This window comes from Centroberyx affinis, unplaced genomic scaffold, assembly GCF_046629955.1.
Source record: "Centroberyx affinis isolate AG114_WGS23_722 - 3 ecotype Tasmania unplaced genomic scaffold, CSIRO-AGI_Caff_v1 ptg001839l_1, whole genome shotgun sequence".
NCBI classification, from domain to species: domain Eukaryota; kingdom Metazoa; phylum Chordata; class Actinopteri; order Beryciformes; family Berycidae; genus Centroberyx; species Centroberyx affinis.
The window spans coordinates 423,126-439,140 of NW_027280218.1; the positions used below are offsets into that span (position 1 = coordinate 423,126).

At 45.3% G+C, this 16,015-nt stretch overlaps 1 protein-coding gene across 1 annotated transcript in view; it reads right to left on the reverse strand.

Annotated features, from left to right (window-relative positions):
* kcnt2b (potassium sodium-activated channel subfamily T member 2b) overlaps positions 1 to 14,963 on the reverse strand; it is a 41,756-nt gene extending 26,793 nt beyond the window's left edge. The window contains exons 1-5 of the mRNA XM_071529767.1: positions 14,872 to 14,963; positions 3,087 to 3,166; positions 1,850 to 1,952; positions 1,497 to 1,553; positions 526 to 574 (exon numbers count right to left, since the gene is read on the reverse strand). Coding sequence (XP_071385868.1) covers positions 526 to 574; positions 1,497 to 1,553; positions 1,850 to 1,952; positions 3,087 to 3,166; positions 14,872 to 14,963 — 381 coding nt within the window. The remainder of the gene's footprint in view (positions 1 to 525; positions 575 to 1,496; positions 1,554 to 1,849; positions 1,953 to 3,086; positions 3,167 to 14,871) is intronic.
* Positions 14,964 to 16,015: the final 1,052 nt, after the last annotated feature.

A 16,015-nucleotide genomic window follows, 5' to 3' on the forward strand; every position in this document is an offset into this window, starting at 1 on the left:
AGGTGGAGAGAGAGAGCGAGCGAGAGAGAGAGAGAGAGAGAGAGGGCAGGAGAGGAGGTGAGAGACACACAGACAGAGAGGGAGGGGGGAGCGGGGATAGACAGAGAGAGACCAGAGCGGAGAGAAATTAGGAGTCGTGGAGATAGAAAAGGAGAGCGTGGGTGGAACAAGTGGGCGTTTTGATGATTGAGCTTCAGAGGGAATAGGTTTAAGTGAAGCAAGAGATGTTTTGGTGTGTGTGTGTGTGTGTGTGCGTGCGTGTGTGTATCACGTAAATATACATAAAGTGCAAGTCAAGTACAATTAGCTGATTTCATGTTGCTGTTTGTTTTCCAAAGATTATGTGAACATAAATAAATAAGCAATAGACCAGAGGGGATGCAGAAATTTTTATGTTTATGTATTTGTTTGTGTGTGTGTGTGTGTGTGTGTCTGCCTGTGGGTGTGTGCGCTCGGTGTGCGCAGGTGTGTGTGTGTAAACAGACTGAAGCCTTGTTTACACAGGAGTGTGCTGGTCTGTCTGACCTGCAGTGCCCAGAGGGGTAGAGGCCTATCCACCCAGATGATCAGTTTCCTACAGAGCATAAGAAAAGGACAGAGGGGAGAGAGAGAGAGAGAGAGAGTAGAAAAAAGAGCAGCAGCAAAAGGCAAAAAAAAAAAAAAATGAGACAGCAAGAGGGAAAAGTTAGAGAGGCCAATAAATCGGAAAATATATTAAAATTCTTATTCGTCCAACACAATGATGCTCAGCAAAGACCATAAACGGAACTCATGTCCCTACATTACATTTAATTACGCTGTTTACAACTGAGCGGCTGCCGAGTACACAGCTGCCAGTATGGTCGCACTGTGAGCGAAAAGTAATATTCACACAGTCAAATGGAAATTTACAGCCTTATTGTGAGAGAAAGCCCGCCTTTTGCAGAGGCACCCTGGGGCTCATCATGGCCGCTTGCCTGCCTGCGCTCTGATTCGCTCCTGTGAGTCTGCTGCCCGGAGCAGGAGGCAGCCCATCCCTTTACTGAGCTCACTCTGTCATGCTCCTTATTCATTTGGAGCCAGAGCTTAGCCAGTGTCAGCAGCCACCAATCAGATCAATAGGTCCCCGAGCAGGAGACATGGCATCGCCCCAGGACCCCTTACGCCTCCTAATTTCTCTCTTTCTATCTCTCTCTCTCTGTCTCTCTCTCTCTCCCACTGTATATTACATGCTTTATCTCCACTAGGCGGCTGTTGATTAGGCTACACAGGCAATACATATGTATTATGTTGGCATGTAATCCATACTGTGGCACTGTGACAAATGAATGTGGATCTGTAATGCTCGATACCAGCATCCTGAGCTGCGCCAGTTAAGTGAAGTTGCATTGATTGTGTTATACAAACGTCTCGGCCCGGTCCGGTATCGGTGATGCCGGTCCTCCGGGTTGTTTAGCTCCGTGACCCTTTGCTCCGGGCCGAAGCCATCGCTCCTAATTAGAGAGCCGCATGCTTACCAGTCAAACTCGCTCCAGGGACGGGATGACGCGTTCTGCCTGGTGCAGTTCACTCCGCTCACGCTGCAAAGGGGCGACACACAGAGACGATAACGGAACTAACTTGCTGTCCAACTCTCTTTGAACTCCCATCCCCTCCCCTCAGCCCAAATATCAGTTTATTTCCCTGATTCCACTTCCACTCTATCTTCTCCGATCATAATCTGGCATTCAATCCTTTTAGGGGATACTCTATACACACTGTTATCTCATCTATTGACCCGCCGCAGCCGCTCCTGCTATCAGGCTTCCACACTCACAGAGACTTTGTTTCACCTCATTAAGCCCCTGTTATCACCCACTCTCTCTCTCACCAGTCCTGTCTCTCCTCTTGCGGATTGTCCAATAGGACTCTGACAATGTAGAGGAGGCAGCTCAGCACTTTCAGAGAGAAGTTAAACATTCGCACCCGCAGACCTGCAACGCAAAGAGAGTACACTCGGTCAAAGAAATAAACATCCGGGGCCTCTTTCATAAAAAATGGACTTTGATATATTCTTTTTAATTTTTAATTTTTTTATTTTTCAAGTTGTGTTTATGCCTTATTTATAAATATATGAAAGTGAATAAAGCTGCGTATGCTTGTTTAAAGAAGCATCCCAATGCTTTACGCACCTATAATGTATAAATCACAGATGAGCTTCAATTTGAACACACGTCGCACAAATCTAATCGAATAGCTCTGGGGAACCGATTGCAGCTCACAAGCCATTCATCATCTTGGGCAAAAAATCAGCCTATAGTCCCTAAAAACTTTCAAGACATAATTTACCATGTCTTCCAATAAAGCCAGCAGCCATGATTGAATGATAATTGTTTGCTTAATGTAGCAGAAAATTTATAGGATATCTTATCCTGTCTTTAATATAAAACACCTTGGGTCTGATAATGAATCTTGCATTCCTCACATCTTAAAGTTTCTGCACACTACCAGTAATTGGCCTCTTAATATAAAGTTGTGAACACTTAAGATTCAATCATAAGCCTGACAGTTTTCTTGTAACATTAAACTCATTTTGAAGAATGGTATCAACATCATTAATATTTTTCAATATTTAATATTTTTCCTCTTCATATTTATGCAGTACACACAAAACCCGCCATGCAATACCTCAGTATAACCAGCCGGTAATGCATATGTGTCAAATGTAAACCTGCTGCTAGAACCATTTTCCATGTCAAGCTGAGGTTTTACTCTACTTTTCTTGTGATTTTCTGTGTACAGGTGACACCAAATATGACGGTAAGACCTTTCTATAAAGAAGGCCCCAGATATTCTAAACCACCATATAGCACAGAAACACAAAACAGTCACAAGGAACGGACAAGTTGAATAACTGGCAATGAACGTCAAGCAAGAAGAACTTCACGTCACATCACGTCACACTAAAACAAATAACCAACACTCAAAAAAGACATCACTTAAACCAAAAATAGCAGCCAATCATATGGATGAAACCTTGAAAAAAACCCAACAACACATACACAGTACAGGAAAGGCACCCGGACCAGTTACAGAGTAAGCATCATCCCAAACTCAGGTAAACTCACTGGATCTTTGGTTTTTGATGAAGAACAGCTTGAGGCGCTCCTTGAAAGTGTTTTCATTCACATAGAACTCTACCTGCACCCTAAGGGAGGGATGGAGAGATGGGCAGAGAGAGAGAGAGAGAGAGAGGTAAGGGGGGTTTCAAGAGAAAAAAAAAGTATGCAGGTGGTGCTGCAGGACATCGAGGAGATAAAATACTTTTTTTTAAATGGAGACTGACTGAAGGAAGAAGGGAGACAAGTGGAGGGTTGAGAGAGAGAGAGAGAGAGAGAGAGAGAGGGGAACGGCACGCCAGCAAGGCAGAAAGAAGATACAATGGAGTGGATTGGACACAGAAAGGGTGATAATGGTTATACGAACACTGATAAGTTGGGAAATAAGACAGTGTGGCTGGCTGCATTAAAGACTAATGGGTTTTGGAGGAAATGGTGTTCCTGCTCGTCTGCCTGCCCATAGGCCCAGACAGCTGCAGTCAGTCTCGTTATCTCCACTGATTAAATATAGAGCAACAAATTACTTCCCTCTGATGTTTCTGCTGAACATGGGAGACCATAATTACTGCTCTTTCTCCCTTTCCATCCTTGCGCCCTGCTGCCAGAGGGACAGGCCCACACACACACACACCTACACACACACGCCTGAAATACACACCTGGAATTGGGTCATTAGGATTATTAGGCCATTCACATGCCCACCAGACATAGAGAGACAGACTGAAAGTGACAAAGGGACACATCTCAGCGCTCATACACGTGCACAAACACACATGCACACACACACATATACTGTATATACTGTATACTGTCTCCCCGCATGGCATGGATACACACACTCATACAAACCAGCATGTGTCCGACAAGCAGACAGTCTCAAGATGACTGTATTTCCTGTCGGACCACCTCGGGGGAGATTGCTCAGTGCCCTGCTCTCCTTTCTTCCTATGGAGAGGCGCCCGGAGAGAGGAGTGGATGACTCAGGTCCAGGATGAAAAAAAACACGCAAGGCCCGTCTCGCCGGTGGTCTCTCCACAACGCACGGGCAGATGAAAGCGAGACAGACCACAATCTATTCTCCTGCCTGGAGGAAGAGGGAGAGGAGGGGGGGGGTGGAGGGGGGGGGGGGGGTAGTCTTCCCAGGGGTTCCAGAGTGATGGTAAACCAGGAACCCCACATGGACAGACACACAGACCAAAACTTCACCACACACTCCCAGCAACACGTGGGGGTGGGGGATGGATGGGGGGTGGGTGGGGGAATTTCCTCTTTGTTGCTATGGCGACAGAGGATTCGTTGTCTTTTTCCTCTCTCTCTCTCTCTCTCCCTCTCTCTCTCTCTCTCTCACACACATGAGCAGATGAGAGCAAACACACATGCTTGTGAAGTGTGTTCAGCCATCGTAACCGATAGCCCCATTCCAACTTGTTGACGGCTCCCTTCACTCTGAGCAGCCCGCTGACTGCTTGACAGTAATGTTTTTCCACAGATGATGGATACCAGAGGAACATGCAGGGATGCGCTGCGATCCCGGCTCACAGAAACCCAGCGGTGTGTAATTGCACCTTTTGATTAGAAAATGACTTTCCAACGAATTGATGGAGACACGGAAAGCCCCGCAGTATTAGCGGTCGTAGGCAGTGGGGAGAATTGTCTGCAAGCGAATGATTTTGTGTGTGTGTGTGTGTGTGTGTGTGTGTGTGGTGAGACACACGATGCTAATTGATCATATGACTACATGATTCCTTTTATTTCAGCAACAGGGCAATCAAACAGTCAATGCCATGGGGCCAATAAGTGCAGCGATCCATTATCATCAGTTCATGAAGAAAAACTGATTACCGATCCACAGCCTTATGAAAAGGCAAAGCAAGGCCATAGATTCATCCTACATCTGAGAACAGACTTTTGTGAAACGATGACATAAGCTGACTAGCAATGTGCGTTCGGTTGGGTTCTCCACAGCTATAACCAGATGCTGAGTCCTAAATTGGCTCTGATAAGATCAGAGCGCATAAACTGTCTTTGGAAATGCTGCACTTGTCTGACGGCCTCCATTGAGGCAACTTTCTGGTTATCGTCCTCATAAAAAACAAAAATGGTAAGAGCTTTAATGTTCCCATCTTTCCCCTGCTAATGTGTTCTTTTACAACCAAATCCATCAGGCACCGCACCTCCATGTCTCCTGTCCCTTAGTGACCATGTTTTTCTATCCTTTGCCAAATCTCCTTTTCATACTGCCTCTGTCATATTTCCTTAAGACGCTTAAGGTAACATGCGCTCTTAAATCCAACCATCCGTGCAAATCTCCATTCATCAAAGTCCACAAAGTCCCTTCAAATTCTGTGGTAAGAAGCTGTGATAACTTCCCCCGGAGAAGAAGAACATTTCAGAGGTCATTTTACCCTTGATGCATTTCTCTAAGTGGGAGCTTTTCCACTTGAGTGTACAACAGAGGATGAGAAGTAAAGTGGAAATATAGCCCAATAAAGAGTTGAGCTGTGGGATAGATTGAGAGTCGGGATCTGTAATCTAGGGGGAGGGTGAGACAGAAAAGCACATTAAAAACTCATAAAGGGCTTTGTTTCTAAACAAAGGACACGCAGGCACACAACGACGGCACCTCTCGGCAATACACACAAATCTGCCCCCGAGGCCTTCCAAAGATCAACAGAAAAATACATGATTAAATAATTGCTGAGAGTAACTGCTTTGGAAGGAAGAAAAAAAACGCTACCAGGTGAAACAAACAACCATTTCATATAGACACATTACATTATGAACCGTGGTCCAGAGCGAACAAAGTGGTAAAATGACGCAATCAGCTTCAACAGTGAGGTGAGAGAATAACCCTCTCTCTCTCTCTCTCTCTCTCTCTCTCTCTCCTCCTCTCTTAAGCTATACATTTATCCAATAAATTATTTTCACACTGTGTGCTTGCTTCCAGTCTGAAAGGCACCTAAACCACAGATCATCCCGTAGGCCTCAATAAAGCCAAAGCAAAGGTCTTTCTTTAAGTGCTATAAGAGACGGTGGAGAGGAAGGGGGGCATGGCAGTGCATTTACTGAGCCATGCAAAACCGGGGGAATTTGCATTTCTGCGTTTACATTTACACTGCGAGAGTTAAAGAGAGAGACAGAAAAACAGGCAGACAAAAAGACAGAGATAAATAGACGCAGACGGACGGACAGACAGAGGGATATGCGGGGGAGGATCTTTGAGAGAGAGCTGGACCTTGTTCTCCTGCTGCTTCCACCCATGCTTATGCTCCATAATGACACAGCACAGGCCATCTAATGACACAGAGAGAGAGACTACAGAGAACCAGCTCTTTACATGCACAGCAACACTGGCTCATCACAACCTCCGTACACAACTCAGAAATAGCATGCATACCACAGTGAGGTAAAAGAAAAAAAAAAGAAAAAGAAAAGAGAAAGTAAGCATGTTAGATTCTATCCACTAAACCCGATGCTTTCTCTGTAAGATCAAGGATATGAAGCTTCATTATGTTCAATTAAGGGAATTCAAGCAGAAATGGAAATTTAGACTCAGTAAAAACCAAAGCCCATTACGCATGTTAAAACATGCTATAAATAGAGAAGAGGTATCAGAGTGGCCATAATTGAAAGAAAAACTGCATTATACAAAGACAAAATCAGGCTGAATCCATGTACAATCTCAGCGCTGCCTGCCAGATCAATACCACATTTCTGCATTGTCTTTCATATGACCGTTGTGACATGGCAATGAGGGTGAATGATTGCCTTGGTATTTACTTCACAAACCTCTCTAAGACGTATAATATCAAGGAGAGGAAAGGACTCATGAATAAGAGAAGAAAAAAATCTTCTCTAAAAGGAAGCTGTTGACATCGGTGCTCCGCTGGAAATTTCTATTTGAGCAAGAAGCACTCTAGCATCTGGGAAAGCGTTCCGTAGAGATATGCTGATGACTATAAAGCCGGGGTGAAGTGGATTACTCAACATATTGACGGAGATGAATGGGTGAACGGGGGATCCTCGGGGAGACGAGGGCACGGTTAAAACAGAGAAGACGGGGAACAGCAGACAAAGAGCGCACAACAATGACAAACACAGGCGACGAATGAGGGCAGGAGAATTCAATGGGATGACAGGAGGCGGCGAAATTGCACACCGCCACGGGGGCCGGTCTAACAGCTTAAGAGAGGCAAGGTGTACTCTGCTTCATCCAAGCAGCAGTGGGAGAGACACCGGGGCAACATGTCCCTGACCCAGATACACCACCATCACACACTGACTGTCTGATGGCAGATGGAGAAGAAGAAGAAGAAGAAGAAGAAAGAATAAAGAGAACGAAGAGAAAACAGAGATAATGTCCCTGCTGAAGAAATGTCTCGTGGTGTAAAAGGAGCTTTTCTTTTTTTTTCTTCTTTTCTTTTAAGGCTGATAATGTGCAAGTTCGAACTGACCGAAAAGTCACATGAAAAGAGAATAAAAGAGATTGTGCAATTTTATTAATAACACTCATCGCTTCCAAGAAATTGATGCTAGCACTGTGAAGCAAGCAAGCGCTTTTTACAATAACTCAAAAGATGACTGAGATGTTTTAACATTCTCTCCCTCTCTCTCCTCTCCTCTTTTTTTTTTGCATAAAACAAAAGGAGGAAAATCAGCCAGTCTACCCAGTGACTGATATGCTTGAGCCTGCAGCACTCACCCTGCCTCTATCCCGACTAAATGAAAGTCATCATTTACCGGAGCTGTGCGCTGTATCTTATATTGACAGTAAGTAAGCGCTGTGCTCTATAGCCTTTACTCAGAGCCATTTCCTGGACAAGCTCTGGGTTCCCATGGATTAAAACATTTCATACATCATCTGTGGAACTGCCATCCCCCCCCCACTCCCCAATGTAGCCAGCCGGGCTTCATCCCTCGCTCGATTGATCACTCCCTGCTTCTCGCTTAGGAAGATCTGTTTACCCATACGCTGAGTCTTTTCTTGTTTACCTGAAGGAGGAATAAAACAGGGCTTGAGTGCAAAGAGTGAGTGCTTAAATGCTGAATTCACATAAGAGCACATACGCACGCTTTGGTCCATTTGCTCAGAGAAAACTCCCTTTTCACACCCCCTCTCTAAACCAGAAGCAAAATAAAGGCTAAATTGGTGCACAACTCTATTAAAAGCCATCCGCTGACATTCTATCCCCCCGTCTCCTCACATTACATTAGAGATAAGCCTCAGATGCGCACAGACGTTTAACATTTGATCGAATCAACATGAAATCTCAATCCGTTTTCAAAGTCATCCGCAAATTATCGCTTTGGAGATGATGTGTGCAACGCGTAAGGGATGAAATACGAGAGGAATCGTCTCTGCGGCCTCTCCCTGGTGTCTCTCGGAGCCGAAGACAATTCCTGTGGTGTATTAAGCTAACGCAATTTGGGAGTAGGGGAGCTGCGATCAGTGGACAACTGTGTTTGTGATTCCCTCTCAACAGTGTAGCACAGCGCCTCCCTGCCCCCACACTGACGCCACCGGGCCTATCAGTAGCATCTAACACTGCCTGACCCCAGAGCGGCTCAGACACACGCTAGCCATCCCCATGGCCGCGTTAGCATCTGCGGCAGAAAAGCTCTTGAGTGTTGGCAGGGCTCGCCAAACCGAAAGGAAGCAGGGGGGCCGCTTTGGGAATTCCATATCTAGCTCATTAAAGCCTAGTGGTTGTAAAATAGGCTTGAAGCTCTGAAAATAAGGCAGTGTAAAGTCCAGAGTATCTTACATAGATGGCCACCATGGACATACCCTTGACTGACTAAGCTGAGGGGGGTATTCTCCCTCCAGCCTCAAGCTAACTGTGTACCACTTTAAGCCTAAGTGGAAGAATGCATGATGGGAAAAGCGGGGAAGCTCTGTGAAAGGAGAATCTATGTCCTGTACCGCAGAGCGTCTCAGACTGGTGTCCTCCAATGATCCCTCATCACTGACAAAGATGAGAAGAGATAGCTCTTTGATCCCATCCTGCATCCTATATATATCCTAAATTATCTGCACCTAGCCACAGGCTGGATAGAGACACCGAAGCACAAAGAAAACAACCGAATTTAATAAACTCTGACTGTGAGTGAGGCCAATTGAAGTGTCTCTCCCTCGGCCTTCAGGTAATGTCTTCTGTGTACTGTACACAGCCTTCTCACAAAGGGAACGGCGGCTCATGTTCGCCCCAGCATCATGTGCACAATTTTCTATTCAGGAGGATCACACTCAGGCTGTGTGAGCACTCCATCCTCACAGCCCGCCCGCCCCGCCCGCCACCCTCCCACCCTCTCCTCCAATTTGTTCTAAAAAAGACCTGTCTTTTATGTGCAGCCTTAGCGGCAACCTCACCTCTTTGCCAATATTAATTAGGTTGTGGTTGTTAGCAGCTTTTTTTTTAATTAACAGTAAGGGACACGGGACAGTGTTTTATTCGCCAGGCCTGACATGTCAGTCTTATCAGCCCACCGCTCTCTGCACCCTCGCCCCGGTTTGTTGTGACTGCCATCAATTATGCAAAGCCAGCCAATTAATTTCCATTAGAAATTGAGTATATTTAAGTTAACTTTAATCTGGATGTTTACCAGCAGAATATGCGCATGGCTGCGCAGTGTTTTGCACGAGTCATGAAACAAATTAGGAGGTCTGCATGCTCCCTTGTCACCCTTTCTCTCCCCTCCAGCCTCAGATCTGATAAAATCACTTTTTTCCACTGTGTTTTCTCATCATACACTCCATCTGTATTGCTAACAACCTCTCTTTATGCCAGCTCAAGCTGCGCAGACATGTTGCATAATTCGTCCACAATGCTACAGTCCTCCACAGAGACACACGGCAGATTAACTGACTAAATTATTTTATTAATGATATGACTGACAACCAACTACTGTGAGCACTGAGAGGCTTGCTAAATGACTCCGGGGTCCACCTCACAGCGAACTCAAGGCATTGTAAAACTGGCATGGATATTGACTATATTGATGGATCATGCTGCACTTTGGCTGTAGTAGATTAGGCCTTGGCTGGATGAATTAAGAGGGAGGCAGAGGGAGTGGGAGGGGGAGCATGGGGAGAGAGGCTGGCGGAGACGAGACTGAGACAGAGATTGAGTGAGAGAAGATGTGGAGGCGACAGCCAATAAGAGATTGTCTTAAGGACAAAAGGCTGTCATTTGTATGGTAATCCTGGACCCAGAGGAAAGCTGCCACTGAGGCTGTCTATTGCGGAGCGATGGAGACTCTGTTGCATTTAATTTCACTTCCAACAAATTAGACAAACAAGCGGAGTTGTGGTGGGAGTCAAGTGTGTGTTTGTAGGCTGTTATGAGCATGCTATCAACACTGAGAAGAATGGTATCATGTGTGGATGCAGTGTTGGATCACAGTAATTGCTGTGCATTCAGAGAGGGGATATCCAATCTTTTGAGAATTCCCCAAACGTTATACAATGGGTGCATTTGTGAAGAAAGAGAATGAAGGATTGGAAGGTGGGAGCGTTGATTTGGGGAGAAAGACAGAGACAGAAAGCACAGTTTACTTTTCATTTTTAACCAGACTGAGAAGATTTACACGGTGGTCTCCCAGACGCTCAGAAAATCACAGATCAATGCTAACGTCAACAACCAACCAAATAAATTCATCCACCTCTGGGCTCTATATCAGGTTCGCTATAGGCAAAAGACAGACTGCTCCTTTGACTGGCAAATCTCTTATCATCAGCTTGCAAAAGATCTGCGTTTCATTGTTTAGTCATCTGGCATTTCCCGATCAAAACAGAAGCCTCTGACTCACTGCCAGAGAATATAAACAGTGCTGGTGGAGTCAGAGCGGTGGCATTAAAACATTCACACTGCTCGGTCCCTGACACACTTCTGCAACAGTAGGCCAACCTGCATGAACTCTGCCACAATACATCTTTGCAGCTCCGAGTGAATGGCTTCCTGATAGTCACAGGCAGGGGCGTTTCTGGTAATTATGGGCCCCGTGCTCAGAAGTGCACTTTCCACCATTATTCCATCTATGTCAAACGTCTCCGTCTGCCCATCCGCAACTCAAACACACCTCCACACATTAATTTAGCGATCGACTATCAGACACATCCCCAATGGTGAAATGATGGGTTTTGGGCTCTACACTGAAACTACACTGTCATAACCATATTTTCCCTGTTTGAAATCTGTCTAGGGAGGAGAATTCTGTTTTAGTCTGCGCAGGAAAAACCTAGACACATCTTATCCCTGCTGGTTCCAGTTTGTCTCTGACAACTCAACAGTTGCTGTATCTAATTTTGAGAAAGATTTATTTATTTGTTTGCAGTTTTGTAGATTTCAACCAAACCCTGTTTCAAACTAGAACCGTGTGAAATAAAAGTATAAAGTATTTATAAATACAGAGTTGAGGACCACAAATGGCATTTTAATCCAGACACTTTAGGGGCCCTCCCTCACCCTGGGGCCACAGGTCACCAAAACAAAACTGGCGTAGGTGAACCAAAACACAGCCACTATAGATGCCAGTGACAGTGTAAGCCGGCAGATTAGGAGATCCCTCCAAGTGTGTGTGTGTGAGAAATAAATTACAAATCAATTCCCATCTTTTAAAGGTCTGCGCTCAAGATCAAAATCCCACACCTGAGAGAAACGGCTATGGCCCAATGTATTCCACTGAGTTCGAGGAGAGGCTCTTGAAAAGGGGGGAAAACATGGTATTGGAGGCACTTCAATCAGAACAAAGATGGAGAGGCGAGGGGGAGAGAGGAGAGGAGAGGAGAGTGTTAAAAGAGGGTGATGTGGACACATGGAGAGAGATGCAAGCTGAGATGAGAGGGAGAGAGGGGGGAGAGACGGTCCACAGAGAGCAACAGGAGAGGGATTACAGGGCTCAGTAATGTATTTGTTCCCAGTGCAGAGTGTGAGCATAATGTGTTAAGGAGATAACTTATGCGTAGACATGTGTATGTTTAGATGTGTGAGAGTGTGTTTGAGCCTGGATGTGGTCATATCTACTGTGTGTATCTGCGTGTCTGTGTGTACCTGTGCCTAAAGGGATTGTCTGGAGAGATTCATGAGAGCGGTGCAGCTGCGGCGCCACGCAGGACAAACTCTGTGCCATTCAGCCGTGGAATTAAGCCGATTGTCACTATTAATCAGAGCGCTCTATTTCTCATCAGTCCATTTTATAGCAGTTAACGCTCCCTGGGTGCCGAGATCAACATCTTGACCCGTGAGCGCTTTTTCTCTCTTGCTCTTTCTCTCTCGCTCTTTCTCCCTCATACGCATTTTACAAGTGCCCGTGTCACAGGGTGTCGAGTGTATGTGTTTGTGTGTACAGAGATCAATTGGTTGACACGACTCTTTCCCCCACTTTCGGCACGTGGTTGATTGGCCCACAGGTGTTGGTGGTTTTGGTTTCCTTCTATGTCCTCTCATTTAGGGAGCAGGAGGCGGAGGGAGCGGTGTGCTGGAGCTGACGTGGGACTGGGGTCCCTGACAGACAAAGAAACGGCGGAGAAGCACCGTGTTCGGAGGAGCGCTGTAGGATGTTTTTTTTTTGAGTATTTTTATCTACTGTCATTCTTTTACCATATTATAATAAAGGGTATTGTGTACACTGGTTCCGACTCCGGCACTGCTGTCTGGTGTAGTTGCTCCCTGATAGAAAAGGTGGTTAGACTGTCTTCCTTCACCCTGTGACACCCGCATGTGTGTGTATGCATGGCTCACACACATGCACAGAGACAAAGCTGGGACACACACACACACACACACACACACACACACACACACACACAGTTACACACAGATAAACATACATACAAGGCACAATTGTATTCAGGCTCATTGGAAATGACTAGTTCTCTACTTTACCAGATTAAAACACTCAGTATTCGGGTGTTAATGGTACATGCAGCACATGGCAGGAGGGGAGGTGTGTGTGTATGTGTGTGTGTGTGTGTGTGTGTGTGTGTGCTGAACATTACAGCTCAACAACACAGTAGAATAAATGCAATATAAACGCCTCCCACAAGTTTCATTTGGATCTCAGTGCCCTCTAGAGCCTTCGGAGTGATGGACAGCATGATATTCCTGGAAACTCTCATCTGGGAATGCATCATCCATACTGCAGTGTGTTTTGGGAGTATTAACAGCACATCTGTTGCAGCCCCCACCACCACCACACCACACACACTAACACACACACACACACACACACTGCCGAGGGTCTCTGCAGCATCTCGACCAAACAACTAGATCACTCACTATGTTTACATCAGCATTCCCCGCTATACTGCTATCTTGTTTCTGTCACATCCATTTGGCAAAATCATCTCTGCTGTTTTCAGATGTTTTTGTTTTATCTCTCTCCTTTCAGAGGATGATATATCTTGGCTATAATGAGTCTTTTCTCTCTTTTTTTTTAAGGACTTCCAAGAAAGAAGCGGCACCTCCTGCTACAGAAGCCAGGTAATTAAGTGACTGAGGTCACACTGTACTCTGGGTTGGTAACATTAGACCTTGGGCAAGTGTTACAGAAGGCCACTGGTGAGCGGATGACCATGAGCAGAGTGAGCGGGCCTGGGGGTTGAGCCCTTCACTTGAGCAAAATGAGATCCTTTGGAGGTCAGGGATACACATACAGAAGATGTAAAGGATACATTCATACCTGCAAGCACTGTTTTGCCAAATAAAAATACAATACTCCAGCATTCTGGGTGCTGTAGCTCACATATTGTTTCAATAATCTGATAAGCATTATTGACACAGTAAACCCCTACAGGTAACATGTCATGTGCCTCAGCTGCACTGTCTCTCTGGTGATGAATGCCAATGATTGGACCCTTAAATGATCACCTCTCCCATCACTTAGGCTTTCAATAGCAAGTTCCCCCAATTATCTGACTCCAAACACCCACTCCAGTCCACAAGCAAGTGTTTTGGCTCTCTTTTCTCACCTAGCAACAAGAGAGACCAGGTGTGAAATGGAGGTTAAGATTTTCCATTAGACGCCGTAATTAAATAGCCAGATTAAGCATTGCATACTCATATATGATATGTGGCAAGCACATCAAATCCACTGTCCTGCAAACGTAGAGTTTAAGCAAAGGTTAATTGCCAGTTGGTGAGAACACCCACCTGAAATTGCCTTTCCGGTTGGCAGGTGGCTCGAAGTATATATAGCCTAAGTAATTATGGCATTAGAAATACAATGAATACTATAATATAGGTCTACCTGGCTGGGCCCTCCCTCCCCCCACATGGCTCTTTCTTGATTTCCCTCCTGGTGTGTGCCACTCAAGGAATGTTTTTTTCAATGTTTAATATACACTCTAAATGTGTAAGATGGGCTACTTTTATATAACATGACAAGAAAATAAATATCATGAATTCATATAATGGATATTCACAGTCAGAATTTTACTGGAACGTCATTTAGTAGGATTACTAATAGTTTTGGTATTTAGTATTTATTAATATTAGCAGTATTAGCAATAGTAGTAGCCCCTCAGCCTAGGCGTACACGCACGGGAGCGAGCACGAAACCTGTTGCAGCAGTCACTACCGCGGTGTGCTGCACCGCTGACAGTAAAACGCTCCAACATTTTTCATACACCTGGTTCCGTGAGATTACAGATTAGTTTAAGATAAAATGCAAAACATTTTTAAAAAAAACAACAACTGCGATGCTCTCATGGCGCACATATGCGCAATGGGTTCAGTGCGCTGCGCGTAAACGGTGCATTTCGAGCCAAGTTTGCAGCCTTTGCCTATATCCTTACCTGTCGTCGGTCTGCCAGTCCCCCGAGCAAACAGGTCTCGGAACCGGTACCGGGGAGGCAGCGGGAGCAACCTCCTTCTCCAGCTCGACCATGGTCCTCCTCCTCAGCGGCCAGAGACAGACAGAGAGACCCTGAAGGGAGCACCGCAAACCGCACCTCCACACCGAGGAGGAGGGATCCCCCAAAACCAACTCCGTTCCTCTTCCTTTTGCTATTCAGAACGCAAATTAATAATAAACAGATGGATACACCTCATGGCATCTCCCCACCCAGAAATCAACTTCTTTCTTTTGTTTTTTTGTGGCTCCAGTCACAATGCAGCCCTACTTTTCCCCCTGCCGAGGCAACAGGTCGAGGATGTTTCAGCCGTCGGTGTATGGGGAAGGCTCCACTTTCACTGTGACAGCTGGAGAGCAACTGGTTGCATCTCAGCATCCTCTCCGTCTGCGCTCCTCATGGACGCACTGACTGCAAAAGCTATGTAACCAACCGATAGGGAATACTCTATTGTTGCGATCACTTTTTCATTTGAAGAGAGAGAGAGAGAGAGAGAGAGAGAGAGAGAGAGAGAGAAAATATCACCACATCACCGTCTTCCATCAACATCTGCGCTGCTTTGCCACACACACACGATATAAAACTAGATATTTCATACAAAATTTATGATGATCCCCTAACGAAAAAACGACTATAATAGTCCTTTATAGGGACTTAAAGTGCATCTCAATAATCAATAGTGAGTTTTATATCAAGCCCATCTCACTTCATGGTATTTTCTTTTTATCTCCTATGGTATCACCATAATATTTCCATATGAACTTATAGTTTTTCCGTGGTATATGTAGCCTATAGTAACCTTCTAAAATGTTTTTATGGTAGACTGTAGTTTCTTTTTAGAGTCAATTTTAGGAGGCCAACAACATTTGCCATACTGGGAATTTTCGGAGCTTGCTGAAATATGCATGAGGGACACATCCAATTTATTTGGCTGCAACCCTTTGGTTGTGCATATTCATTTTCGAACACTTGACACGATTCTGCCACGGCTTGCCAGGCAATAAACTAAGCTCTCAGTGCTGGGGCTTTTTCTCTACGCATCCATATACTAAAAATAATCAAATTACACTGTCAAAGCAATTACGAC